We start from the raw sequence: 27950 nt of genomic DNA, 5'->3' as shown, positions 1-27950 counted from the left end.
CGTGGGATTACAGAGGTTTGCATTCTCTAGAACAATCCATTCCCCATTTTCTATGGCTTTGATTAATAGTCCAGTTACCCATTCAAACTTCTTAGAGTGTCGACCTTTCTTGTTTTCTTCTTCCAATTTTCTAATCATGTTCAGAATGATATCCAGATCATTGTTAGAACAAGATACAGACAATCGTTGTATATCATTGTCCAGCTTTAAATCTTCAACAATTTCAACTAAATGGGGAATAGAATCTCTCATTCTTGGATTGTCAATGTAAGTCGCTGAAGAAGCGGTAGGACGGTTACTGATGTTTGATAAGAAGGCCAACCATCGAGCAATTAGATCTTTCCTTCGGATTAATCCTTCTGAAGAAAATTCCAACTGCAAATTGCAGTACTCATTCATATATTTTTCCACTTGAGCAATAGCTAAAAAATAGTGACGGGAGGCATTATGCTGCTCAAAGCATCCGAGTAGATCAGATACGTCAGTAGCAGATGAAAGATTTAATTCATTTAGTACATTTCCAGTCAGTTCTGCCAGCAATCTTATTAGTGAAGTCTTGCCAGAAGATGGAGGACCAACTACTATGCATAACCACTGATGTTTTACACATTGCGCCACACCTTCCAAGCAATGACTTAAACAAGGTAGAATCTTAAGGTCTTTACTGGATAGGCAAGATGACCGATACCTGTACCTTTCAATGGAAATGTTCCCAGCAACAAATGAACAAGGATTGAGCTGTATTCTAGGGTATGGATTTATGAATGGCCTGAAGCCAAATATCTGCTCATATAAATTCAGAACTTCTATTTGATCGGTTGCCGTGCGCATTCTTTGCAGATAAACAACGCTCAGGAAACAGTCGGGTTTTAGCTTCTCTGATGCACCTGAAAATATTCAATCATCGTTCAGAAGAGAATTGAGCTTGTAACACATTTAACTGTATCTATGCAATTGAGTATGAAAAACCTTCAATAATTTCACACGAGCGAATCACATCCCGTAGATTAAACTCCCAAGGGGAACCCTGTTGACCAAATTTGTTGTATACCATGGTCTCTTGGTGTAATCTTTCATTAAATGCCACCAACTTTATCAGCAAAGATCTTTCAATTGTTGGAAACAGCGAGTGACAGATGGAAACATAATCTTCCTCTACTAGCTCATCAACATAAACCTAAAACCAATTGGAAGAGGAAAATCAATACAACAATATAAGCCAGTAACAGTTGAAAAACTGAAAAGGAGCTTCTTAAGAACAATTTTGGTGTACTGAATCTAAAACTCTCATGGTATTCAAATGCAGAAAAGGGTGCACCTTCGTGAATCTATTGAGAAAGGACTTTGGAAGACCCTTCCGACCCCCTCCTTGACAAGACGGATTTTGACATGCGAAAACTCTGAAAGATGTAGGGCATTTGAAAGCACGACCCAGTTCAGGAATAAAAACTTCAGACCGATGGTCCAAAATGGCATTCAGGCCCTAATTTCCATAGTCAATTGTCAAGTTCAAGTACAACATTAATAATTACTAAGCGAAATATAAGGATATATTATCATATCAAGGAGTGTTTTAGATGTTTCCAATCAAAAGAATCTTTTAAAATGAAAATAGACTTGAAAAGCACTTTTCTAGAAGCTACAAAATGTCAGTCCTCGGCTTCTACTAGTTTTCCATTATAAATTCAAAAAAAATCTTTTCACCAGTATACCTTGCATTAAGAATACTTGCTTCGTTCAAGAAAAACACATAAAAAACAAAGTTCAATAACATATTTTTTAGAATTATGGTTCATACATTGAACTGGCCCAATGAGGACATCAGCCATGTTCATAACCAGTTATAGGGAACAAAAATTAAAGGGTCAATAGATCAAGGTAAAAAACTACTCCAACAGAAAAGTTAAATGAAGGTAATACAAGGAATAAGGCCACAGTAACGACGGCTAATACCTCCAAGACAGACTGTGGAGCAAGGTTCAGTTCATCCAGCAGAACCCATGATCCGTTTTTCAGTGCCTGGGTTCACAGGACATAATAAATTGCATTTCACCATCAAAAACTAAAGAAAAATCATGAAGACAGACCGAGTACCCAACCTGAAGCAGTATTCCGTCAGACCAGGCAAACTGTATCCCGTCATCACTTTCAACTGGCAAATCTGAACCCAACAGGTCCATAATGTCGGTCTGCGGCATGAAATTCAATCAAAATAATTTAACACCCGATGCAGATATAACAGAAACAAAAGCAGTGCGAGTTTATAACCAACAAGTTCACCAACCTGCTCGGATAAGTTTATTCGTACAACTGCATGTCCAGAGGATCTGCCAAGGGCAACAATTAAACTTGTTTTCCCAACACCTGGACTTCCTTCCAACAAAACTAGTAAAGCATGGAAACCATCAAAATTAGGAATCTTAGTGTATAATTTTATTAAAATTAAGTTCTGTATGGAGATGCATGCATACACACACCAACTTATTGCAAGAACACAAATATGTGATGATATAGTCCACATGAGGAATATACCAGGCTTGTTAATCTGCATGGCACGCAGCAACCTCAAGGTATTCCTACGAGTGGTGGGGGCCATAAATTCAAATCTCTCCCCACCAACATTGTCGGTACCTGGACAAGAGAAACAAGGATGCTTAGGCAATCCAACTACCAATTATCAAATGTAAAGAGACTGCAAATATTATCAACAAAGTTCAACTTGCATATACTGGTGTGAAAAATGAATAGGTGATTTCCCGTGAATAAACTCAAATATGTGATGTAATCCGTTCTCAAGTTTCAGATCAACAGCCTATTTTTATTCAAGATAGATCACCAGATTAATGTTTCATTGGGTGTCACTGGAAAAAGAAAATCTTTATGGAAAACTGATTATATATTCGGGAAAGAGCAAAGGTCAAGAAATTATTGAGAAGTACTCCCAAATGCTTGGGAACTATGGAAAAAAACAATGAATCTTTGAAAGATTTCAAGGAGGTGTACTTTGTGTTGCATCTCTGGTACTTACGAAAATGAGTCTAGTTCATCTTGATTGTGAAGCTGCCTACATTAGTCCATATGTGCGTGTTATGAACGTGTTAAAATTAGGTGTCTAAATTAGATGGTTCACGTCATTCTGCATAAGATTGGTCATGAAGATGTTTACCCATCAATCTTATATTTAATATTTCTTAATACATATCACTTACAAGAAATATTTATATTCCCAAAATTTCATCAATTTTTTACAGGTTCTAGTGTAATACGCAAGATCTATAATGTGATTTTAAAAAATTTTAGAATGAGCCATACAACATCAAGTGATTTTTTCTGTTTAATGTATTTCATAATCAAGAGTCGGATGTTTATTCAAGAATAAAGAGTAACTATAAAAAAGGATCAAAAGGAGGCAGAGTGGCAGACATCTATTGACTCCTTACTTTTACAAGATAAACTTGTTATAATTACAACTTCCATGTCAAAGTACACAACTTCACAAGTTTTCAGGAAAATTCGAGTTATTCGAGTTATTACCTTTCTCTATATAGAAAGGATGTATTCCAAAAATATTGTCACACTCCATGTCATTGGCCTGAGACAAAACTGTTGAACTTCCAGAACCAACCCAACCATAGTCATTGAGGGTGTCAAGAATTGGGGAATTGGGAAATTTCATGTGATCCTGTATTGAGGGGCAGGAAAAATAGCATTTCATAAAATAATCTATAGAGTAAAAATGTATCATAATTGAATATCTCTATCTAAAACATTGTTCAAACAGCATAGGACAAGTTTCAATCCATATATTGTTGCATGTGGCGAATTTTTCCCATGGGTAACCTAGTAAGATAATTGGACTGCATTACAAATTTGAAAGATGCTGTTTGATATGGTAAAATGTGAGACAAGACTTCATTATGTATGAAATGCAAACAGAAAATACTTTTTTTGATAGGAAACTGAATAGCATTAATAAAAAAGAAAGATGATTACAAAAGTAGACCAAAGGTCAACTCGACAACAAAGATCTACAAAAAAAAAACTAAAAAGAGCAGCCTGCTGACAAAAATAAGACTCCAATCCCTTGATAAGTCTGGCATACAGAAAAATTTAAAATCCGCATTCAATTGAAGCCAACAAGGAACCCTAAATTGGAAAATACTAATCTGTAATATATCAGAGAATCTGTTTCTAGCATTATCAATCTCATCCTTTGTTGGCTACAGCTAGCGATGCAGTTCTGACGCTCGCTGATAATAATAATAATAAACTAAAAAGAAGGCAACCCTGAGGGAAGAACACATGAAAAGTAAAAATTTGGGCTTTCTTTTCTCATCATTGACATTCCTTATTGTGCAAAATGCTCACAAATGAAAGTAAAGGGTCATTTACATTTTCTCAATACTTGTAAATTAATTTGTTCTCCCCCAACAACCCAAAGACAAGCCTTTTAACAAAATTGTTCACCTTGAGTTTATTCAGGAGGAAATGAAGACATTCGAATCTCAGCTGTGCGGCATCACTTTTAGATATATTTGTACCTGGAGAGCATAGAGACCCAGAACAGAAGAAATCTACTGAATATCATAACCAAAATAGCAACAGCAATGACTCGGCAACTATAGTTGGAATGAGTATAAAACGACCAAATCAAAAAGATATATCCTTTACAAACCCCACCATGCAACAAAATACTCCGGGCTACAATTCCATACACTGTATGCTGATACCTGGATGATCCACTCACCAGAGAACAGTTCATAGACGAAAATCAATTAACTTTAAGAAATGGATAATAGCCCCACTCGACACAGATAAGGTAGAAACACTAAATCAGCTCTATGAGACAAACTATAATTATCTGCTATCAAAAGTTGATCTATTGACATCTTTCCTATCAAACCTGGTGATTTAATAAATAGCGCCCAAAATTTAAAAATAATTGACCTAGAAATCCAAATATCTTACAAGCCATAAACACATTATAATGATAGATTACAAACAGGACTTCGACCAGACCAAGGCAATTACCATCAAAATGTAAAAGTAATATGATGAGATTCAAGAGTGAATTTAAAAGACAAGGAAGCCTTAACATAATGGAAAGTCTATGGAAAACACAATTCATTCGGACCAGGGTCCACGAACACAATGTCTATCTATGTGGTAGTTGGAGACAAATGTACAAGTGATGCGACAACATTTAGAGCTTGGTCATGGTAATATTAATAAAATTATCAAACAGCTATATTACTTCGAGCCACCAGAGTACACATATACCTAAACTAAGTCCATCCAAGGCAACAAGAAATGCTCCATGAATCAATGCAGATTCCGCCGGCAGACTTCTTTTAGTCACATTGATAAAAGATACCCAGGACAAGATATCTCTCACAGTAAGTAATCTTCCTGTCTGTAACAGGTTGAACCACTGAGAATGATAATTAGAATAAGTTAGAACCAGAACTGAAAAGATTAAAAAAAAGAACTGAAAAGATAAATGCTCCAGAGGAGAAATACTGCTTCAATTGTAATCTCAGCGAGGAATGAGTCTCACATTAAGGACACAAAAAGCTAGGAAAAATAAATGAATAAATAAATAATTGAAAAAATAAAGTATGTCTTAACATATGGCATGGGAAAAGAAATCCAAGATAATTAGCACTTGAAAACCTGGACCACGCTTGTTGGTGAATATGTCAAAACAAAAAATCATGGAAATGAATACATTTTGTGATTAAGCCTATGTTAATACCTCTAAATCAAGATACAGAAATAAATTTTCAGACTGCGATTGAAATGGCACACCACACACGGCAACACACAATATGCTGCCATTATCACATGCTTTAAAATAAGGTCACTCACCAAAACGCAAGCTGCTCATCTCGTTTAGTAATCACTCATCAATGCTATAGCTTGGCACTTTGTGTTGCAATTTTAAATGGTTAGGTGAAATGGAGGTGGATAAAAGAACAGGTGATGACAAGAGATGGACTAGCATTGGGAGGCTCGTTACTTCAATTAGTCCCCATTTTTCTCGAATGCATACCTTAGTTGTTGAGAAGGTTTCCCAAAAGCGGAATATAACGCATTCCCGGTAAAACTTACAAGTTAACGAATAACAATGGCGGCTAGGGTTGTTTCTATGATAATTATATTCTCTAATTTCAATTAAGAATCCACTGGAGCCTTTAGGAACAGCCTTTCTAATTGCAAATGCTTATTCATTTTACATTTTACTATGATAAATTGTTTATTTCTTGTAGCAACTAACTCATCTTGTTTCAATAAATTGTTTATTTCTTGTAGCAACTAACTCATTTTATTGAAACACTAAATGATTGTTTGAAATAAAATTAAACGAATTTGTTCTTTCTCTTCTTTTTTAAATTACCGTCGAACGAGCAACTTAAAAGTTGTGAATGCTGTGCTGGTGGAAGGATATCGCAGCCTTTTCTAATTTCAGACTCTCATATCATTTAGGAAAATGAAGGATATCTCTTGCTGGTATAAACTAAGATAATTTATATGATACACTACTAGAAAATAAGAAGCATGCTTAATCAAGGAATGGCAATCACGTAGAAAAGGAAAAAAGATCAGTGTATCCTCATTATCCAATAATTTGTGATGAACGACACGAATAACAGACAAATATAGCATCTAAAAAATTAGAAATCAATATACCTCCCAAAAATTTAGCATGCTATTGATAGTCCATGAACGTTCTGGGTTTGATATTCTGCAAGTAAACAAGTGTCAGAAAGCCATAAAAATAGTGAATAATATTTATTAAGACAAACTTGCCTCTTAAGGGCGATACTCTTAAGCTCTTCAACATCACTGACAGAAGGAACCCATATCTCAGTAAACCTGTTACGAAGTGCAGGTGACAATTCTTTTTTACCGTAGTCTCCGCCAGGATTCATTGTAGCGAGAAGGAAAAAATTGTCATGAGCAATTATGTTCTCAAGGTCAGAGCCTCCTTTCTCAGCCAATGACTGTAAGTGTTAATAAAAAAAATATCATAGATACCAATTAATATTTATCTACACATAATAAACATCATTGACTATCCATTACAGCAATAACTTTTTCGGATTTCTCATCTCATAGTAAAACTAGAATATGAATTCGTTTAATTTATGAACAAGGCAAAAGGGGAAGTATATCCAAGATTAAAAAATGAATGAAAAAAAAGAATTACATAATGCTCGAAAATGGTCTGTGACTAAATTAAGGATAATTACCAGTTTTCTTTCCGGTTCCAAGACACTGTTTAATCTTTCAAGTACACTGTCATCAGCCAAAGAAATCTCATCCACGAGAAACAGGTCGCCTCTCTTCATAGCTTCAACAAGAGGTCCATCCTGCCACATAAATATAGTCTGCCACGTCTGATGCAACTCACATAGATCCTGATATATTTTTTTAATCCGAGATATTTCATTTTCCATTACTTCAGGATGAGAAACAAGCAGCTCTTCATAACTTTTGACGATTTTATCGAGCTCAACAAGAGTTTGTGATGCTTGGTTAATGTCCACAAAAATTTTCTGCAAAATAGAACATGACAATAGCAATGGAATTTAACTATCAAAATGGGAAACCCTCCAAGTAAAAGTCAATTTATATAAAGAAACCAACATACTGGCGCTCCAGGATAATGAATAAAAGCCTTTGAATTGGTAAACTGTTCACAAAGCTTTTGGAAGTCTACTGCGATTTTGGATCTCGTTCGCACCGGGTAAAAACCCTAATTAACAATAACCACAAAAGTTGAAATAAATTGACTTCATCAACAAATGGAAATGCAAAAGTGATATGAAGAGAGTATAGGACGAACTCCAAGAAAATCCGATGTTTCTGTGTACTGATGGCAATTCAATATGTGCAGTTTCAAACCCAACATGGCACTTAGCAATTGGCAAACAGTTGTTTTCCCACCACCAGTTTCACCAACAAGAAGAACAGGCTCACGCATTTTATAGCACCGCTCGATCAGAAAATATGTCCTCCTCATGCTTTTGGTCAGACTAATTCTAAAAGATAAAAGTCAGGAACTCAGTGAAAATGACAGAGATCTCACAACTTGTGCACAAGTATCAAGGTAGAGGCTTACTTCCGAACATTTTCCGAATTTTCCGAGTACTCGTCGGACATCATTGTGCAGGATCCATCTTCGGATTCCTGAATTATTAAAAAACACCAAAGCAATGATACTCACTCTCTTATTCAAATAATTTTTTTATGAACTTGCAATCATATACAATAATCATTCTGAATATCTGACAAGAATACCATCAAGAGAAACCAAAATAGAACCATCATTCGATGATCATATATTAATACGTCAATTCCCTGATTTTCAAAGGTAGCCAAATCTTACTAATACAAAAGTTACAGCTGTCAAATATATTTCCCTCAGCCTTCAAGTCTCGATGCGATTATCAGGATGTGTTACATATAGTTCTACGGTACGATAAATTCACTCGGGAAACTAATTAACTGGTGAAACATACAGATCTAACTTCCCTCACTCAAGAAAGATATATAACTCATATAATTTATAAGATCGGAGCATAAAGTCATTTATTATGCAAAACTATGACAATGATCTCCAGAGAAAGTTGACAATTTCCAAAATGAAAGATAAAAAATTCTAAATAATTTGACATCACGGGTAACTGTAAAGGTCGGATCAGTTAATCATTATGTTAGCTGCAACTACAAAAGCAGTTCAAAATTTAGATACTAACTATACTAAAAAATATTCTTATATTTTGCATATCAATTAATTTACATGTCTCATTTAACAAAAAATTGGTCAAATCTGCAGAAACTTCTCTAACTCAAGAAAGATCCATAACTCACTGACTTAATAAGACCAGAGCATAAAAGTCACTTATTATGCAAAAATATGACTAATCACTAGAAGAAGTTAAAATTTCCAAAATGTAAAATAAAAATTATAAACAATTTGGCAATCCCTACAATTGCAAAGTCGGATCAGTTAGTCATTATGTTGGCAGAAACTACAAAATCAAGTTCAAAATTGAGACACTAACGAAATTACAAATTACTCTAATATACGTGGTTTGTTAAAATGTGTTTGCACATAGCAGCTACAAACTTTAAAGCATATAATGACGTTTAATTCAAAATAATCCTCATAATCATAAAATTATAATCATGATCAACTTCAGAAACATAGCCCACTTCACTCTCATAGCATATCAGATACTTTACATGTCTCATTTAACAAAAAAATGCGTGCATTTCTTCTTTTTTTGGAGATAAAATGCATGTATTTCAAGTTCATTTCTTCAACAGAAACCCTTTATCCAACCAAGAATCGTGATGGCACAGAATCTACAAGTGCACTGCAGAAAATTTTAGCCATTTACAGTTATTAACCTACCAAACAGCACAGTTCTGTAAAAGCAGATCAGTTATCAGAATCCAACAGCTAATGTATATAGTGGATGTAAATAATTTCACTGGGAATGGTTCAAAAAATTACTCACCGGCTTGTACAAGTCATCTTCAAAAAGTTTAACCTGCAACTGCTGCTCCAGAACTTCCTTGACAATTGTTTTCTCAGCATCATCACGTAGTCGTTCAGCCAATAGATAATAACCATCGTGAGCTAAATCTTCATAGGAGCTACCATATTTTCTGAAGCGATTAGCCCATCGAAATAAGTCACGTGGGGTTATAAACCCATGTTTTCCAGCAAAAACTTTACTACTTTGCCTGTGCAGTTGCAACTCTTTCATGACATCAACCATTTTTTTAGCATAGCTTTCAGGAATCAAGCACTTCTTCCCCAATATTGTGCTCAACTCCTCTTGTGGAATTTCATCAACATGAATCTCCACAAAACGATTGCGAAATGCTCTAGAAAGCAACTTGCGCCCTCCGTAGACAAAAGGTGGATTTTGAGTGGCAAATAACATAAAATCTGGATGAGCACGAATAGTTTCAGACAATTCAGGAACAAAAAGTTCCCTATTATCATCAAGTAACCTGTTCAGCGCTTCAAGCACATCAGAAGGAGCTAAGTTAAGTTCATCAAGAACAATCCATTGACCTTCCCGAACAGCTTTCACAAGTGCTCCCTCTTGGAAAATAAGCTTCCCACTTGCATCAGTAATATAAGATCCAAGGTACTCCTGAAGATCAGTATGTTCATGGTTGTTGATTCTGACAAATTTATTACCAGTTATTTCGGCAAGAAACCAAACCAAGCTCGTCTTCCCACTAGAGGTTGGGCCCTGCAACAAAACTGGATATCTTTTAATAAATATTGCCCTGGCAAGGTTCTTCAGTTTTTGTTCAACACTCTTTGTTAAAACATAGCCATCCACAGTCTCTTTTTTAACCGTTAAGTATGAACCAAAAGGGATCCGAGGAGGTAATTTTCCTCCCAATAAACTTTGGCAAATCAAGCCTTTCATTAACTTCGCACCAGAGTCATCTAATAAATCTAGAAAGAACATAGAAAACCCATCATAAATGGATCTTTCAAATCCAAAACTTCGTTTTGCCTTTGTGAGATACTGCAGTGCCCGGTAAAGGGAACGTAAACTATAATGAGGTTTCTGATTAGCCCCATCCTGCAGCCTTTCTTCAGTTTTCTTTGCTGCCTTGTAGAATTTCACAATTTTACTTATCAATTCTCTGTTTGAAGGATCATCGTCCATAAACTGATTAATAAACAAAAACAAGTCCTCATTAACTAACTCATCATTCAACACCAAATCCTCATTATCCAACTTATCATTCAAAAACACATCATCGACAAAGTATTCTGTAAATCTGCCCCGAATAGAAAGTGGCAAGTCTCTTTTGCCAGCATCAGTCGCAGGATTCATGCAAGCAAATATGCGAAAGTTGGGATGCCTACATACGTAATGTATATCACCTCGTTCAGACAAGCATACTGACCCTTTTGCATCTTCAAGGACCCCAATAACTCGCTGCAATATCTCTGGAGGAGCCAAATTTACTTCATCCAACAATATCCATTCACCATTTCTCAGGGCCTTGATAAAAGCTCCTTCAACAAATGAAAATACTATTCCATCAGATGCATTCACTTGAGCAAGAGCATTTTCGAGTTTCACTGAGAAATTTTCCCATGCTTTCTGTAGTTCTGCACCTAAAGGTCTCTTTCGCTTCTTACCAGGACTGGACTTTACTATTTCAACAACCTTTTTTATGGCTTTTTGAAATCCACTTAATAAATGTTTCCACTTCCTAAGAAATAAGTTGTTCCTTAAACTAGAAAGAAAAGCATCATTATCCTAGAAAGAGAACACCAGAACGTAAGTAATTGCTTATAACAAAAGGAAGAAAGTAAGGAAATACACTATGGTACATGGTACCTTTGACGAAAATGAATTAGTGAATAGATTCTCAAACTCCTGATACAGTGGAATACAAACAACCCGTGCATCCACAGGTTTGAAACCCCCTAACAGGTCTGCAACATCGCTTTGTTGACTTAAATTCTGAATCACGAACAACATAAGCATCACTCATGAGAATTCAAGAAACTCTAAGCCATCAGAACAAAAGAATTCTAGACTCCAACTTACCAAAACGGTAAGTTTTTGACCAATCCTCGATGCAAGAGTCTGCACAATAGTAGTCTTCCCAGTACCAGTTTCACCAACCAATAGCACAGGCTCTTTAAACTTAACAGAGCAGGCGATTTTCTCAAGAACATGCACCGAACTACGAAGCTGAACGAATGGCTTCTTGTCATCTTTGAACTGTAATATAGACCACTTAAAAAGGTTGACATATTTTTTTTATAGGAGATGATCTTATAGCTTCAAAAAAAACATGATGGAGATGAAGAATATCTAAAACTCATCACTTACTGCAATTTTAGTATATTCAAGGCTAACCCGTCCAACTTGCAATCCAGAGCTTGATTCCTGTATGCACAAACTTCAAAATTTTGAAAAACTATTTCTGAAGATGTGGAGAAAAACATGTACACATCTGTCATATCATAAATAGAAAAACCTGAATAATAGGCTTGTTAATAGGATATAATGATTCAGCGGTTGAAACGTTCCAAAACTTTGCAATCTCTCTCATGATAGCCAAACGATTACCAACTGAAGTATCGAAGGATGCAAAAACATCAACAGCCTGAAAAGATCAATTCCAAACTTACAGTCAAATTTTCCACAAAACCACATTTGTAGATGAGAGAAGCAATCGATGTATCCAACCTCTTTATAGATACTGTTGCATGCATTAGTTGAGAGGCTGTCCTGATCAAAGAGAAAACCGAAACTTGCCATTCTTTCACACAACTTGAGAAGATCTCTTTTGTGGTAGATTAATAGGTTAGTTAATAACTCATTGCAAAACAAAAGAACAAAAGCTCAAACCGCACCAGAATGTTCTACCTTAACGTGAATCTGTCATGATAACTTGATGAAGCTGTCAAACCCAGCTGAAATCTCATAAGCTGGACGATCCTTTTAAAGGATTCTGAAGAACATGGAAGAGAAGAATGATAAGTAATTCTGGTTGTAAGCCTAAACTATTCTTATATCAAAAGAAATAATGCAAACCTATAACTTTCTTAGCAAGAGAATCCCGCTCCGGAAACCACTCCAACACAATATTTAGAATGTCATCATCATTTGGAGAGCCAATCATTACCTTCCGCCAAACGGCACCGAGTAAATTTTTACCTATTCAGAAAGGGAAAAGGGTTCCATATAATCAGAAATAATAAATGACTTTTTTATGCATTCAGTTATGATTTTGGAGTGAGTTTAGATTTTCGTGAGATAAATGGATGGGCAGCACTACGTTGGGTTTCAATATATGGCAGGAAGGATGTTCAATACGTAGAAAACCGACTGCCTAGCTCCAGCCATGAGGACAAGGCTGATTTTGAAGAGGGAGGCAATGTTAGGAACCTAATTATAATAGGCCTGAATAGTTTAGAATATGGCGTTAAAATGGGCTCAATTGAATTGGGTCAAGGAGTGACTTGTAGAAGGGGTAAGAATATAAACATCAGATTTTGTCATAGGGATTATTCACATTTTTTGACAGTTAAGTGAGTTCACTAGCTTGAGCTAGGGTTTCTGGAAGAGGATTTAATCCTTTGGCTTAGTGTTTCACTCAAATTATATTAATACCTTTTATTTTTAATAAGGGATGTCTGGTATATCTCTACACTACTGTCTATAATTTTTTTATCTCTGCTCTCTATCTTACATAACAAATTTCCTTCAAGCAAAAACAGAGAACCCTTCTCGAGGACACAGGACCCAAGATTACCATGTTTTCCTCAGAGTCAATTTTTTGCAATAGCTATTACTAATTACTAACTTAAAAAAAAGTGAAAGCCAGGTTTATCCTACATGAGATGACATTTTTTATAACCTCCACGTGGAGTAGTAGGTTTATCCTACATGAGATGACATTTTTGAAAACCTCCACGTGGAATACTACTCCAAAGACAGTTACTTGGTCCCTTCATATACAGCTTCCTGATCATATACCAGTGCAGATTTGGAAAAAAAACACAAGCAATCCCACGACTAAAATCTCAGCAACGGAAAACTAAACACAAGCTGACAGAGGAAATAGTGGTGCAATATTTACCACATGCTTGGTTAATTGATAATAGCAATTTTCTGTTTTCACAATTTTAAATTCCGGAGGGTTAATAATTACCAATTTAGTGCATAAAAGAGTTCCTCCAGATTTGTTTCCTTGAAACATTAAACCAACACACGATGTGAATATATCTAAAAATAATGTGATACCAGTCAAGACTGAAAGGAGAAGTGCCAAAGGAAATTTCATAGTCCGAACTGGTATAAGAATATAATATCATAATGTAATATTTATATAGCATAAATGTGTGTGTGTGTATAACTCATCTATAATTTAATCACAACTCAGATCGATGTCACAAACATTAAGCACGAGAGGAAGTAGAATAAACCTTCAATAACTCGGAAGATATCTTGATTTGAGCTTGTTATGGTGGAAAATAACCGAAAATTTTCATTCACTCGTACCACCTGCACATATCTCCGTGATTGATACAATTAACAAACATATCCTTGCAAGTGCCTAAAGCATGATCTAGATGAAAAGTGCAAAGTTTTTTTATAAGAATGCACAAAAAAAGTCCATATTGGAAATAAACATGGATAAAACAAAATGTTTGTGCACTTGTCGGCGTATGCCTGTGTTTCTACTTCAGTATACTTGTTGCTTGAACAGCGCTATAAGCAACCCAAACATCCAGTTTCCTAGAACTTAAATCAACTGATTCTATCTTTCAATGCCCAAAACAATCCCCAAGCTCATTGAAACCTCGCATTTGTGGTAGACAAAGCATCCTAGTTCAATTCCAAATTACAATGCAGTCTGCATTAACACCCTTACAAGAATAAAATAAAATTGGAAGCTTCTGAAATATTATACAAAATATTCAGAAAATTAATATAAATTTAGGTTAGACGCTTCCAATTGAGGTTCATGGACTCTCACACATGGGTTAGGTTCCAAACCAGAAAGTAATTAGTCCTCGGAAGATCAAATGTGACGACCTAAGCACATGCCCAAAAGCTCACTTAACTATTTATGCAGTTATGCTCAACACATTAGACGTTAATCGTTTGTAATGGATAACCATAAAATTGAAAACCATTTTAAAAAGTTGATAGCCGTCTGTAAATCCTGTCCTAGATCTAGCTGCAAATTCACATGCCACCAGATCCAAATATTTCAAGAAACCATCTAGATATGCAGGGTGCTACGAACATCAAATATGTTTATGTGGCAACAATTCAATCAAAGCACTTGAAGGCAAACTATAGGCATTCCTTTAGAAAGCTGAGCCCAAAAAGAGAAGTCTATACCTCCCCATGTCCAGTTGAGAACAGATTTGAACCTTCTAACAAGGGCAATAAGATAGATATGATATCTGGAGGTGCCTTATCAATATCCTCGAACACAACCCAAAAACCATTCAGAACTGCCTGTCAATTGTCTGAAACAAGTTAAACTACAATATTGGATGGATTATTAATTTAATTTAACTGTGTAAATATTTGACAGCCAGCCACTTAACCCAACGATCTCATAGTTGGTTTACAAGAGCCAAAGCCCTGACTTCTGAGTTCAAGTCATGATGGTTAAAAATAACTACTAAAACGCATCGACTTTCAAACCTGTGTAAGAGAACCAGGTTGCCATCTGAATTCGCCAGGTTGTTCAGTACAAACATAACTGCCGATCAATGTTTTTCCATCCATTTGCTCGTCCGTGTGAAGCTGCAGAACTTTTTATGTGAATTGGGTAGTTAGGAATCAGAAAGGTTCCAAAAGTGACAAACAAAATAACATGAAAGTGATGAAACGGGTCATAGAGTGGGCATCACGCAAACAACTTTGTCATAATCAAAATTTGAAATACAGGATTAACGTCAATTGATGAAGGCATGTGCTAGTTTTCGCCAATAATATTTAGACCACAGATCATTAAATATGAGATTTTGGAGATAATATGCATATACTATAAACACAAAGATACACATTTATTTTTTTTTTGATTAGAAACAAAATTTTATTTAAATATGAAAGTTCAAGTACAGTTGGGCGGATGAGTGATCCGCAATAGCAACAACATATATCTAATACAAATTCACGTCAATGAAAACTTGAAATCCCTAACAACATCTGAAATAGATAGGTGAATGAACTCTTTAATCGATGTGATTGTAGTTCCCACTCTGAACTTGATGAGCTCCCATACATCCGTGTCTTCCGCTTTCTTGTCATTGAATATCCTGTTATTCCTCTCCAGCCAAATGCTCCAAAATACGAAGTGAATCGTGACAAACCATAGGATGGTAGTTCTGTTCCCCCTAGGAATACCTGGATCGCTGGTGAATATATCTCTAGCAGTGTTCGGGAACACCCACTGAAAATTCAGATCTTGCATAACCCTTGACCATAAGCTTCTTGCGAAAGAGCAGTGAATTAATAAATGATCTTGAGTTTCTTCGCTGCGTTCGCATAAGGAGCACCAGTTTGGGCACAATTCGCAGGTGGGCCATCTTTTTTGCACCAAGTCCGCCGTAGGTAATTTACCCAACGCCACAATCCACGAGAAAATTTGTAACTTTTGAGGGACAGGAACCTTCCAAATATGATTGTAACTTGGAAAAGCAGGAAATAGATGAGTCGGAAAAAAAGAGTCGTAAAATGATTTGACACTAAACAGACCCGTAGACTCCCCCAACCAAACCCTGTAATCGTCGACGCCTAGCTGAATCCTAACTGTATCTAACACGCCCTGAAGAGTAACAAACTCTTCCAACTCTCGGTCGTTAAGATTTCTCCTAAAACAGACATCCCACCGATATGTTTGTCTATCCTGGTGATTGACAACTTCTAAGAAACTCAAAATAGGTTTGTTTGTCAAAGTACAAATGCGATACAAAGAAGCGAAGCGAACATTGAATGGAGTCTCCCCGCCCCCCCAGACGTCCTCCCAAAATCTTAAGTAATTGCCCCCTCTCAAAACCGAACCCCACATCAGTTGAATTGCCGGGAAAGTACGAGAAATGAATTTCCATGGGCATCTAAAAGTGACATTCTTGGCCAAACCCAAATCCCACTTATTCTCTTGAAGGCCGTAGATGCTCTCTATCACCTTCCTCCACAAAGTCTCCTTCTCCTTTGTTCCTCTCCACCACCATTTTCCTAGCAATGCTCTATTCCTCAAAACGATACTTCCCAAACCCAATCCTCCTCGGTCTTTCGGTTTGCAAACCTGATCCCATCTCACAAGGTGACAATGTTTCTCCCCGTCCAATCCGTCCCAAAGGAAATCACGCATGATTTTTTCCATTATTTTTCCCACCTTTTTTGGGACCTTGAACAAAGACATGTAATAGGAAGGCAAAGCACAAAGAACTGATTTTATGAGTGTTAGGCGTCCCCCTCTTGACAGAAATGCTTTCTTCCAACTAGCTAGCTTTTTTGACATTTTTGATATGACTGGTTCCCAAAAATCGAAGGACGTAGGCCTACCTCCCAAAGGTACCCCTAAATACACGATGGGCCAGTCGTGAGGTTTGCAGCCAATATTATGCGCCAACTGTACCACTTCTTCCTTTTCAATACTAATGCCCAAAATGACACTTTTCTGAAAATTGATGTTGAGACCAGAATTTTTCGCAAATGTTTTGAGTAATTCCACAAGTGCAATGACATGAGCCTTCGTTTGAACCATGAACAATGTGTCATCCGCAAATTGGATATGAGATATCTCAATTTTCCCTTTTCCCACTACTAGACCTCTCACCTCGTTTGAATCCTTAGCCTTGTCAACCATCCTTCCCAAGATATCCACAACCAAGTTAAAGAGAAAAGGCGATAGTGGACAACCTTGACGGATTCCTCTTTCGCCTTTAATCTTCCCCCTCGGTCTGCCATTGATAAAAATTGAGAACGAGACATTTGACACACACCCACGAATCCACTTCCGCCATCTATCTCCGAACCCCTTTTTTTGTAGCACGAAGTCAAGAAAATCCCAGTCGATGTTATCGTACGCCTTTTCGAAATCCACCTTGAAAACCCATCCCCTCATATTTCTTTTGCGGTACTCCTCCACCACCTCATTTGCTACAAGACTGCAATCCAATATCTGTCTCCCTTTTATAAATGCACATTGGTTCTCGGCGATCATACTCCTCAAGACTTTCTTTAATCTATTAGTCAATACTTTTGCCAATATCTTGTACAAGCTTGTGATCAAACTTATCGGCCGGAAGTCTTTCACCGAATTCGCATCTTGCTTTTTCGGTATGAGACAAATGTAAGTCTCATTTGTCATGCCATTTACCACGCCCCCCTCGAAAAACTCCTCGAAGACTTTCAACAAGTCCCCCTTCAGTATTTCCCAATTTTTTTGAAAGAAAGCTAACGTGAAGCCGTCCGGACCCGGAGCTTTGTTCCCATCACTGTCAAATACGGCCTTTCTGATTTCAATCTCCGAGAAAGGTTTCTCCAATTCCATTGCATCGGACCTATCCAAAGGGCTCCATTCCAATCCATCTAGGTGACCCTCAACCCCCTCTGATCGTCTGTAAAGATGCTTGTAGAATTTGATAATGTTTTCCTCAATTTGATTCTCATCCACAATTACAGATCCGTCGTCCAATTCCAGCTTATCTATGACCGACTTGTTTCTTCTATTTGTTAACAAGGAATGGAAGAATTTTGTATTCTGGTCACCTTCCCTCGCCCATCTCATTTTGGTTTTTTGGTTTACCATTTGAAGTTTTTTAAAACTCACTTGTTCCAATTCACATCTAAGATTTTTCTTTCCAGCCTAGAAATTTCGGTCCATGTTCCAGTGGCTTCTAACTCATCCAAAAGTTTTATCCTAGCAGTCAACTCTCCAATATTTGCATCCAAATTACCGAAAACATCCCTGTTCCATACGACCAAGTCGCCTTTCAACTTTTTCAGCTTGCACATGAATTTGTATCCTTCCCAACCATGATAAGCCCTGCCGTGCCACCAAACCTGCATTAGTTCATTGAACTTGTTGTGAGATAGCCATACATTCTCGAATCTGAAAGGGGTTGGCCCCCATTTCGCCTTAGTTGTGTCAAAAGACACCGGGCAATGATCCGATGTTATTCTTGGAAGCACCGTTTGTCTGAAATTAGGAAATAAATCCCTCCAGCCGTTTGTGAATAGAATTCTGTCTAAACGGCAACATATTGGTGAAACTCTGAAATTTGACCATGTGTATTTACCGTTGAGAAGTGGCGGATCATGCAAGCCCAGTTCACCTATTAATTTATCAAAACAAAGCATACTCGTTGTTGTTGAAGTGCTGTTTTTTTTCTCTCCCGTGTTCCTTACGACATTGAAATCACCTCCCATACACCAATTGTCCCCACAAATAGCACTCAAACCAGCCAATTCGTCCCAAAAGTTCTCCCTGTCCATTGGCTTCACCGGTCCGTAGATCGCCGAGAACCAGCAACTTGTTGTATCATTTACAAAAATCCGAATAGAAACCGAGAATTCACCTATCAAGTTATCATCTACCACCACTGTCCTCGGATCCCACATTACTAAAATTCCTCCCGCCCGGCCTTCCGACGGCATGTAAACCCAATCAACAAACCTTTGCTTCCACAAACTTGCAACGAACCACCTATCAACTATTTCTTTTTTTGTTTCCTGAATGACGACAATTTCCGGCCTTTCTTTCCGTATCAAACTGCGAACCATTTCCCTTTTTTTCGAGTCCCCCCCTCCCCTAATATTCCAAGTGATGATTTTCATGGAGGAACCTCTTTATCCCTCAAGGACGAAACTGAGGAGTCTGCAACACCAGAACCCATTCTAGTTAGCTCCCTCTCCAACAGTACTGTGTGAACATTGTCCTGATCACCATGATTGATTCCTTCCAACTCAAACAGCACCTCATTGTTGTCACCCGCTGCCCTTACCGATAAACACCCATGGACGATTTCTTGTCCCTTGCCCGGCAATTCATCTAAAAACTTCCCAATACTTCCTAGAGGACCACTAGACAATCCCAAAACTGAAGAAGAGTGTAGAAGAGGTTTGCGCAAGGAGGATTGAATAGAAAAGGAATTAGAGGAGTTGGTTGGTACCTGTCCCTCATTAGAGATTTCATTGTCAGGTGAATTGGGCACTGCGTAATCCTCCGGCCTCTTTGGTGTTTTGAATAGATCCTTGATTGAAACTTCCTGATCTACGACTTGTAAGGCTTCATTGGGCTGCAACATTCCTTTGCAAGCGTCATCTTCTGAGTTTGATTCATTATCGAACAAGTCATCTCCTGAGTCAACAAGCTTCAAATTTTCTCCGTCGTCTGAATCGTAATGCCCCTCATGCTCACTATCAACACCTATTCCGTACGCTGAATCACACTTTCTTTCAAAAGCGGTGCCCATTTCCAGCGGCTCGTTGCGTCTTGATTTTTTCCTGCTGTACACGTACCAAAATGGAGGTTGTACTTGATTGTTGATACCATTATTCTCCCCATTTTGCGTTTCCACAATGTTGTCGATCGACATCGAGTGGACCGGAGATTTTCTGAAAACTTCAGCAGCCTTAGGAGTAATATTTGTTAATATTTTTGCACTTTGGCTGCATGAGAAGCAGTTGCGTTGTCTTTGTACGCCCCTGGGTTCATGTGCTGAGCCTTTGATTTGAAGGACCCGTTTGTTTCCACACTATTGTACCCAGAATCATGACCCTGATGCCTTTCCACACTTATTGCAGTCGTACTTTTATGATTTCCAGGGGCGTTCATCTCTGTGCCGTCTTTTGGTTGATTTTCCGTAGCCCCCTTGTCTTTAACTTTCCACTGTAGAATATTTTTATTCCCCCATCCCGCCACCGTACTCTTGCCGTTAACCACAACCTGTGCATATGTTTGTCTTTGATAATTCTCATAAGCCCCCGGATCAAAAGATTGTACTTGAATTTGAATCTGTCTTTCCTTTCCTTCCAGATGTAACGACAATCTTTCCTTGATGAAACCTCCCTCAACACCTTTAACCTTAATCTTTGCCGCCTCCAAATTACGGAAGAGTCTAGTATCTTCATGGATATCCAGCAAGCCACCACAAAGCTCCCCTATGAGATTGAAGTTGTCATGAATCCAGCAATTCCACGGCAGCCCATGAATTAAGATCCAGCTGTTGCAGCAATTGAAGACCCTGTCTTCCGTGTTTATATCCATTGTCCAAGCTTCGAAATCCAAGACAATCCCGTAATCGAAAAAACCCCTTCCCAACTTAGTAAAGAAATCGAAATCTTCTGCATTTGATGGCCACCACACTGCCTTGTTTGCTTGAAATGGGAAAACCTTGACCTTCTTCTTGGTTGTTTTCTGAATAACATTTTGAATCTTATCCCAAGAGACATTAGCCTCGCACTTCGTGATCACAACTGCTTCAAGCCATTTCAACTCCTTTATATTCATGTCAGGCATCTTCTTTGTATTACCATCCCTGGCTGAATCTCTGTCATCTTGAAAAAGGACCTTGGATCTCGGTGGTTGTATGACGCGGTGTGACCTCGGATTAAGGCCATTCTTCTGTGATTTTCCTGCCAAGAGTTTTTCCAGCGTATGAGCTATCTTCAGCCATCCCCCTGAGCCGTAACCACTGGGCACAATTGTATATTGCTTCTTTCCTTGCGGCTTGAACTTAGAAATCTCAATAAATCTACCCCTTTTGTTTTCAAATTTTTGCAGCGTGAAAATCGAGTTGCGGCCTCTGAAATGATGAGAGGCGGCCGAAGAAGAGGGGTACTTGCCCAGTTCATGAAAGCATTTGCTTAACCATCGTGCCTCCTCACGATCAAAGTCCATCATATAGCTCTTCTTTCTGGTTCGTTCTTCCCACCAAACGGAGTTGCCCCCAAATCCCAGTCGCATCGTAAAAATTTTGTGTTCAATGAACACATTCTCATCACAGTCCTTACTTCCGAACGAGGAAGCGAACGAACGATACATATCTGTCAACAAATAGAAAACCTCGGAGGAGAGAGAGGGTAATCTCGATTGAGAAGCTAAAAGGCTCTCGGAAAATAAGCGGGAGGAAAGGAAGAACGAAAAGAGGAAGGGAAAGAAAAAAAATTGGACGCCGGAGACCGGCAACCGGCGCCGGAAAATAAAAAGCGAGTCGATCAGCAGAAATTAGGAGATAAAGAAGATGAAGGAATTTTGAACTGAGAAACCGAGGAAGGAGAAGGAGTGGGGGAGCATTTTGAAAAATTCTCTCACTAGAAATCCTAAACATAAGAATACACAAAGATACACATTTAAGCTGTGATGTGTTGTTGCGACATCTGTTGGGACATTATTTTCTGTTCTGGTGAAAATAAGATCCATTGCTATGATTTGCACATTGTACAAGTCCACGTGGAGTCTTAAGCAGACAACGATGTCATCGTACTAAAAATTAAATGAATCTAGCCAAACCAAAAGAGTAGAGAGTCTGACATAAACAAAAAATCACCATCTTCACTCGGGATATTATACAGCAAAGAAGTGAAAAAATGAGAGAGAGTAGTTCAAGCTGCTCCCATGATCCCATCCAAACACATAAATTTATTTGGAAATATGCTTCACACGAAATTCATGTTAAATTGAACACACATTGAGCACAAAGTATGTAACAAAAAATAACCAGGTTTGTAACAACATTTAACTGCAATGAAATATTTCTAAGAATATAGCACTCGAGGAAAATTTGTGCATAGACGTGAATGTGAGTATATTTCATACAACCAAGGTGTTTCACTCCTTTCAAATTTTTCATGACATCAAGTGTGAGGCATTGGCATTGCCTAACCAACTAAAGCTGTTTTTCAGAAAGAAACTAGATATATTCAAGTCCCCCTCTAGGAGGGAAGACATGGGAAAAGTGACGAACATGAGTATTTTGCAGTAGCCATTCGAAGTTAATTACAAGCGAACACCCACACAAAAAGTCTTCTTAAGCATGTTTGATTGATACACTAAACAAAAAATGTGTACCTCTGCTGCCATGGGTGTTAGCCAACTTGTTAATAAATGTGGATTTCCCAGAACCAGAAGGGCCATAGAGAAGAACAGGCCATCTCTGACTCACAGCCAGAGAGACCAGTTCAAAACTTTTTCTCATATTAGATCTCAAGAAAAAAGAATTCCCAGGATACCTGAAGGAGAAAGTGGCGAAATGTCAAAAAATTTAAACACCAGCATATAGCCTAAAGTAAAATTTGAAACTATTTGCCCTTATGTAAGTGAGACTACAAAGATATAGAGGTCAAAAGGAAAATGGGTGAATAAACATCCACCTTGCTCTAAGTCAAAGCTATGAAAGTTAAACATGTATGGTATCTCACTTTCACTTAATAAAGCAGGACATTTGTTAAAGTGAAGCTTCAAATTATTCTCCTAGTTTGTTTACTTCTTTGATCATACCTTGTAGGTACAATCCCATGGGCCACTGTAGAGAGCTTGTGTGAGCAATTAAGCCTACAACTCCTTAAATAATAACCTTCTTCGAGATCGACCATTTGTCCAACCAATGCCGATGTTTCTTGTATGGGAGATTCAAGATACCAACTACCTTTCTCCAATGATACTTCCATGCAAAATTCTTGCCAGCTATAAATATAAAAGGGACAGATAGATACATCATATGAACCCCGAAATTTTCCGAGGAAAAAAAAGTAAGAAAAAAAATAATTCCACACTCAAAATAATAAGCTATTGTCCAACTTTCTAGTTTTCATCAATAAAATCCTTTTCTACTAGTACGGTGTCTATTATCTTCCACATTGTTTTTTGATAGGAAACAAGATTATATTAATAAAGATGTATATACTATATCAATTACAAAAAGATATATGTCTTGATTTACGAATGAGCTATTTATTTACATGGATTAGAAAATGAACGCGATCAAATTCACCCCCCTCTCTTTTGAACCATGGTCGCTTCGTCGATTAAAATAATGAAATCCTCGCACGAGCATAAACTTCATAGTATGCATCCACAACTAATGTGTGAGCTTACCGCAGCAGGCTGTGAATGGATTGTTTAGAGTCACGACCAAGGTTTGCAGATGCTTCAAAGCTTAACCCCAAAACTAATGATAATATCTCTATGCTGCACCATCTTATGTCAGACACAATATCCCTCAATTCATCATTAAATCTCATGTCTGATACGTTATCTAATGAGACTGAATCTGGATACTTCTGTAAAAGGTCCAAATAACATGACCAATCCCAAAATGACATGAAAATATCTGTTTTCATCATCAAAAGACCATATGAAGCTCGGACAACATTTAACAACCGATTTGCTCCCTACAAAGAGATGATTAGAAGATAATTATTTCATAAAGAAAATTATTTATAATTTTCAATCATTAAAAAAATAAATTGGTAAAACAACAAATTAGAATGTCCTAAAAACAAATGCCATGATAACATGATATCGAGTGCATGTGCACGTTATGTGATCAATGTATAGATGACCTGCCGGCTGCCAACCAAAGAAACCAACGTGTTATTCCACCAGCCATTGACACGCATAGTTAAAAAAAATTAAAGCTTCATACTACGGCCTATTGGTCACTTGAAATTATCATTAACATTGTGCTTGCAATGCACCCTAGTCCCAATAGAAAAATCGTCAGAAGATTGCTCAGTCAACTAAAAAGTGCATGTTCTACACATCAATCTAATTTAAGCTTGTTTTCCTTATCCCACTAACATATTTATATGAAATAACGAATATGACGAGTCAAAGCAACTGCAAGCGAATCACAAGAAGACAAAATGAAATTTGAATTAGAAAGAGAGATTTTTTTTTTATATGAAACTAGATTTTATTAAAATAAGATGAAGGATTACAAAGGATAGTAATCCTAAGAAGAGACATTAACCAATGGAAATCTTCGTATCAAGGGAAATAAATTTTAAAAAATTGTCAAATATACCTTAGCGTCAGTTTTTGAAAATGTTTCACAATGCACAAATCTTTCGAAAGGAGCAGGAGCATCTTCAAAATACTTTAAAATAGACCTACACCAATGACACAGATACTATAATCAGTTTCTCAATCTGAGCCAGAAATCTAAACCATGTTGCATAAATGAAAACACAAACTATCGAGCATAAGAAAATAAAGGTTATTTAACTATATCATTGATCGTCAACCCAGTAAAATAATTGTAACATCGAGTAATTGCTGATTTACCCAAGCTAAAACAGCTTATGTGTCATGTTTTGATGATTCTCTCGGTACAAGCAATTATTTCAACCCCTCGTAGTAATAGCATCAACATCTAACTCATGGAAATCAAGCACGTGACATTAATGCTCATACCAATTAATGAACACAACTCTTGGAGTTTTACCAAAAGCTATATCTTTTGATAACAGTGCAATTTGAATCTTTTAACCAACGTAGCGGTCCAAGCACCAAAGTAGAGCAAAGACCTTAAGGTTGAGGTCAAAATCTCACAGAGCATATCTCTGGGGTGAAGAAGAAATTTGTCCGTTTTTAAAAATCTATAGTGCTAAAACATATAATTTAAGTTGAGAGTTTGAAGCAACCTCGATACATAGTGTCTCCGCCGCTCAACAGTTCATAAGCATGAACTCATATGCATAATCTACTATTCTGTAAATAATGGTTGTGATAAATTGACCTTCAAACTAACTTCTAGGGTTTATTATAGCATCCATTTACCAGTTGGCATAACGAAAAAGCCCATCACTCTTCCAAGCTTCTGTTCTTATCTAGTTCCTCAAACATCTCTTGAGAACCAAACGTAACTTAATGCAGAATCGCACGATATTAAATTAGCATGTTCACAATTTCATCAAAAGGTACAAAAAGAAGATCCAGGGAAAAAATAGGGAATCCCATGAACTAGCTTACCCCAAGAGAAAAGGAATCAAATCAAGAGCTCGGTAGAAGGCAAGGCACGCAAGCTCATGAAGACGCAATCCCTTCCTGCGACTGACATAAATATAGATAATGTTAGCAACTTCGGCACCGTCTACATTTTCAGAGTCTCTGAGGAACTCTTCTTCATCAAATTCTTCCATTAAATCATCGTCCGGCATTAGTTTCCGAGCCGAGTGAACCAACTTCGTTGTACTCTCCACTATCCTCTCCGCAATTGGCCGGAGGCATCCCAACAACGGGATTGTGTATTTTGGGTGCAGAAGCAATTGCCCAACTGCATCAACCACTTCATCTTCTGTAACTAGGTCCCCCTACAACCAATCGAGCAGGGTCAGACATGCCTAATTCTACGTCACTGATCAATAATTTACATAAGGAAAAAAAAAACCAACATCCGGGAACAATCGTCCACAAGTTCAGTACCTTGTTTAACAAGTCATTGAAACGGGAAAGAGACTTTAGCTTTGGACGCCTGTCAAGAAACCTCCTGAACTCCGATTGTAGACAAAACCTACCATCAACCGCCATGGAAACCATAAAGAATTTGACCTAATAGAGTTCTACTATGTATCAGGGTTTATCACATTGGGGTTTTATAGGGTTTTAAGTAACTCCCACATACATAGGTTTTTGTATTAAAATAAAAACTAAAGTTTTTATATCGTTAAAAATCAAAATAATAATATTATTATAATAATAAATTATGTAGAATATATTAATATTTATAAGAATGATGTCGAAAATTTTACAAATAAAATTCAACTAAAGTTTTTATATCGTTAAAAATCAAAATAATAATATTATTATAATAATAAATTATGTAGAATATATTAATATTTATAAGAATGATGTCGAAAATTTTACAAATAAAATTCAAATTTGTTAAAAAAAATAAAAGGGGGCAAGAGTTTGAAAGCCCGGAGAAATTTTAATTTTTATATTTAAGTTTGGAAATTTTAATTTTTTTGTTATGTTTAAACAAAACAACCAAACATATGCACCCCAAATTATATAAATAATTTGTTTTATTTTTTACGAGTCACGATTTTTTTCTTTTCGAAAATAAATATAATTTTTTAAATAAATTTACTTATGCTTCTCGTATATATATGTAATTATTAACATTACACATTCAATTGTCTTGTCTCAATTATTACAACCTTGATGGATCGGTTCTCACATATGTAAAGGAGTTTCGAACACAATATTTTCAATGAGCTACAATAGCTCGTGTTCTAAGAATGTAAACACTAATTAATTAAATCGAGTTTGGTTTTAAATCAAACGGAAAATACTCGAAATAATCATTCCTTAAGAAATCTTATCCGTTAGAAAGTTTTTTACTTGTGTCAACCGATTAACAAATAAGGAGATCGGTTCTTGCATATATCAGTTCAGTTATGATAAGAACTGAACTGATAGCAGCTCGAACTGATCAAATCAGTTTGAAAACAATAATTAAACAGTTAAACACACAAGATATGTTTATGAATGTTCGGAGACTTCGACTGCTCATACGTCACCCCTTCTACGTCCTGGGGTAAGATATACTAGAAAACTTTGATTTATGCAATATTTTGTACAAACTCACTCAGCTTAATACCTACGCTACTTCCTAAACTGAACTCCTAGCTTAGACTGAAAGGCAGCCAGCCCCTTTCAGCCAATACTTGTTTAACGTCTATGTGTCAAAGACTACATACACAAGTTTTATGTCTTTGTGCAATACCTCACTCAACTGATCGATATGCTATTTTATTATGTATATGTGAGTGGTGATGTGTGTGTGAGAGAACTGATCTATAAGCACAACACGAAAGTGTTCTCACACACTGAGGGAATTGTGCTTCTAATCTAAGCTGATAACACGTTGAAGTATTCTCTCTGGGCTGATTGCTTCCTTCAAGCTGATATGAATTGAGTGTGTCCTTTCTTCTAAATTTTTCACACACGTTTAGTTTGTTGATGATCTTGGTCTGTATTTATAGCAGCAAGGCAATCGTATACCAAAATTCATCAAATATGTCTGTTGCGGTTGAATTCATTCCTCGATATTTGTTTTGTCATTTCTGACAGTTATTCTGGAATGTTTTGTCTTTAAACTCTGCTTCAACATCCATTATTGTCCTTTGACTGGACAAAAGCTTTTCATTAATCACGCAGCTGGATTCCACCTTTGATAAGCTTGTCGTGTTCTGCAGACTGATATATTCCTAATTGATGCTCTGAACTGGTCGGTTGAACTGGTTTGATAAAATCAGTTGGCTCGTTAAATAAAAGTATACCTACCAACAAGATATTAATCAAATAAGATATTTTAATTAATTTTTAGTATGAAAAATAAAATTAATGCTGATTATTTTAAAAAAATATTACAAATCAGAAAATTATAGTTTGATTTTAGT

The 27950-nt window shown here is 36.9% G+C and overlaps 1 protein-coding gene across 6 annotated transcripts in view; it reads right to left on the bottom strand.

Moving 5' to 3' along the window:
- The window catches only part of LOC140819774 (midasin-like), a 45028-nt gene extending 18901 nt beyond the window's left edge, over positions 1-26127 (bottom strand). For 4 of the 6 annotated variants that reach the window (XM_073179973.1, XM_073179975.1, XM_073179972.1 and 1 more), the window contains exons 1-33: positions 25969-26127; positions 25516-25856; positions 24569-24653; positions 23638-23933; positions 23041-23226; positions 22612-22772; positions 15234-15343; positions 14922-15041; positions 13997-14075; positions 12603-12725; positions 12435-12519; positions 12255-12351; positions 12043-12171; positions 11895-11951; positions 11607-11798; positions 11394-11519; positions 9531-11312; positions 8126-8193; positions 7850-8045; positions 7655-7759; positions 7254-7559; positions 6811-7004; positions 6691-6745; positions 5281-5431; positions 4468-4541; positions 3535-3682; positions 2533-2631; positions 2285-2385; positions 2100-2189; positions 1954-2019; positions 1319-1483; positions 970-1177; positions 1-887 (exon numbers count right to left, since the gene is read on the bottom strand). In XM_073179973.1, the coding sequence (XP_073036074.1) occupies positions 1-887; positions 970-1177; positions 1319-1483; positions 1954-2019; positions 2100-2189; positions 2285-2385; positions 2533-2631; positions 3535-3682; positions 4468-4541; positions 5281-5431; positions 6691-6745; positions 6811-7004; positions 7254-7559; positions 7655-7759; positions 7850-8045; positions 8126-8193; positions 9531-11312; positions 11394-11519; positions 11607-11798; positions 11895-11951; positions 12043-12171; positions 12255-12351; positions 12435-12519; positions 12603-12725; positions 13997-14075; positions 14922-15041; positions 15234-15343; positions 22612-22772; positions 23041-23226; positions 23638-23933; positions 24569-24653; positions 25516-25856; positions 25969-26082 (6996 nt within the window). In that variant the 5' untranslated portion in view covers positions 26083-26127. The remainder of the gene's footprint in view (positions 888-969; positions 1178-1318; positions 1484-1953; positions 2020-2099; positions 2190-2284; positions 2386-2532; positions 2632-3534; positions 3683-4467; positions 4542-5280; positions 5432-6690; positions 6746-6810; positions 7005-7253; positions 7560-7654; positions 7760-7849; positions 8046-8125; positions 8194-9530; positions 11313-11393; positions 11520-11606; positions 11799-11894; positions 11952-12042; positions 12172-12254; positions 12352-12434; positions 12520-12602; positions 12726-13996; positions 14076-14921; positions 15042-15233; positions 15344-22611; positions 22773-23040; positions 23227-23637; positions 23934-24568; positions 24654-25515; positions 25857-25968) is intronic. The other 2 variants (XM_073179977.1, XM_073179976.1) reach the window with 1 other exon arrangement.
- Between the last annotated feature and the right edge of the window lie 1823 nt (positions 26128-27950).

Source organism: Primulina eburnea, chromosome 18 (assembly GCF_022965805.1).
Source record: "Primulina eburnea isolate SZY01 chromosome 18, ASM2296580v1, whole genome shotgun sequence".
NCBI classification, from domain to species: Eukaryota; Viridiplantae; Streptophyta; class Magnoliopsida; order Lamiales; family Gesneriaceae; genus Primulina; species Primulina eburnea.
This window is presented reverse-complemented; position numbering and strand designations above follow the sequence as displayed.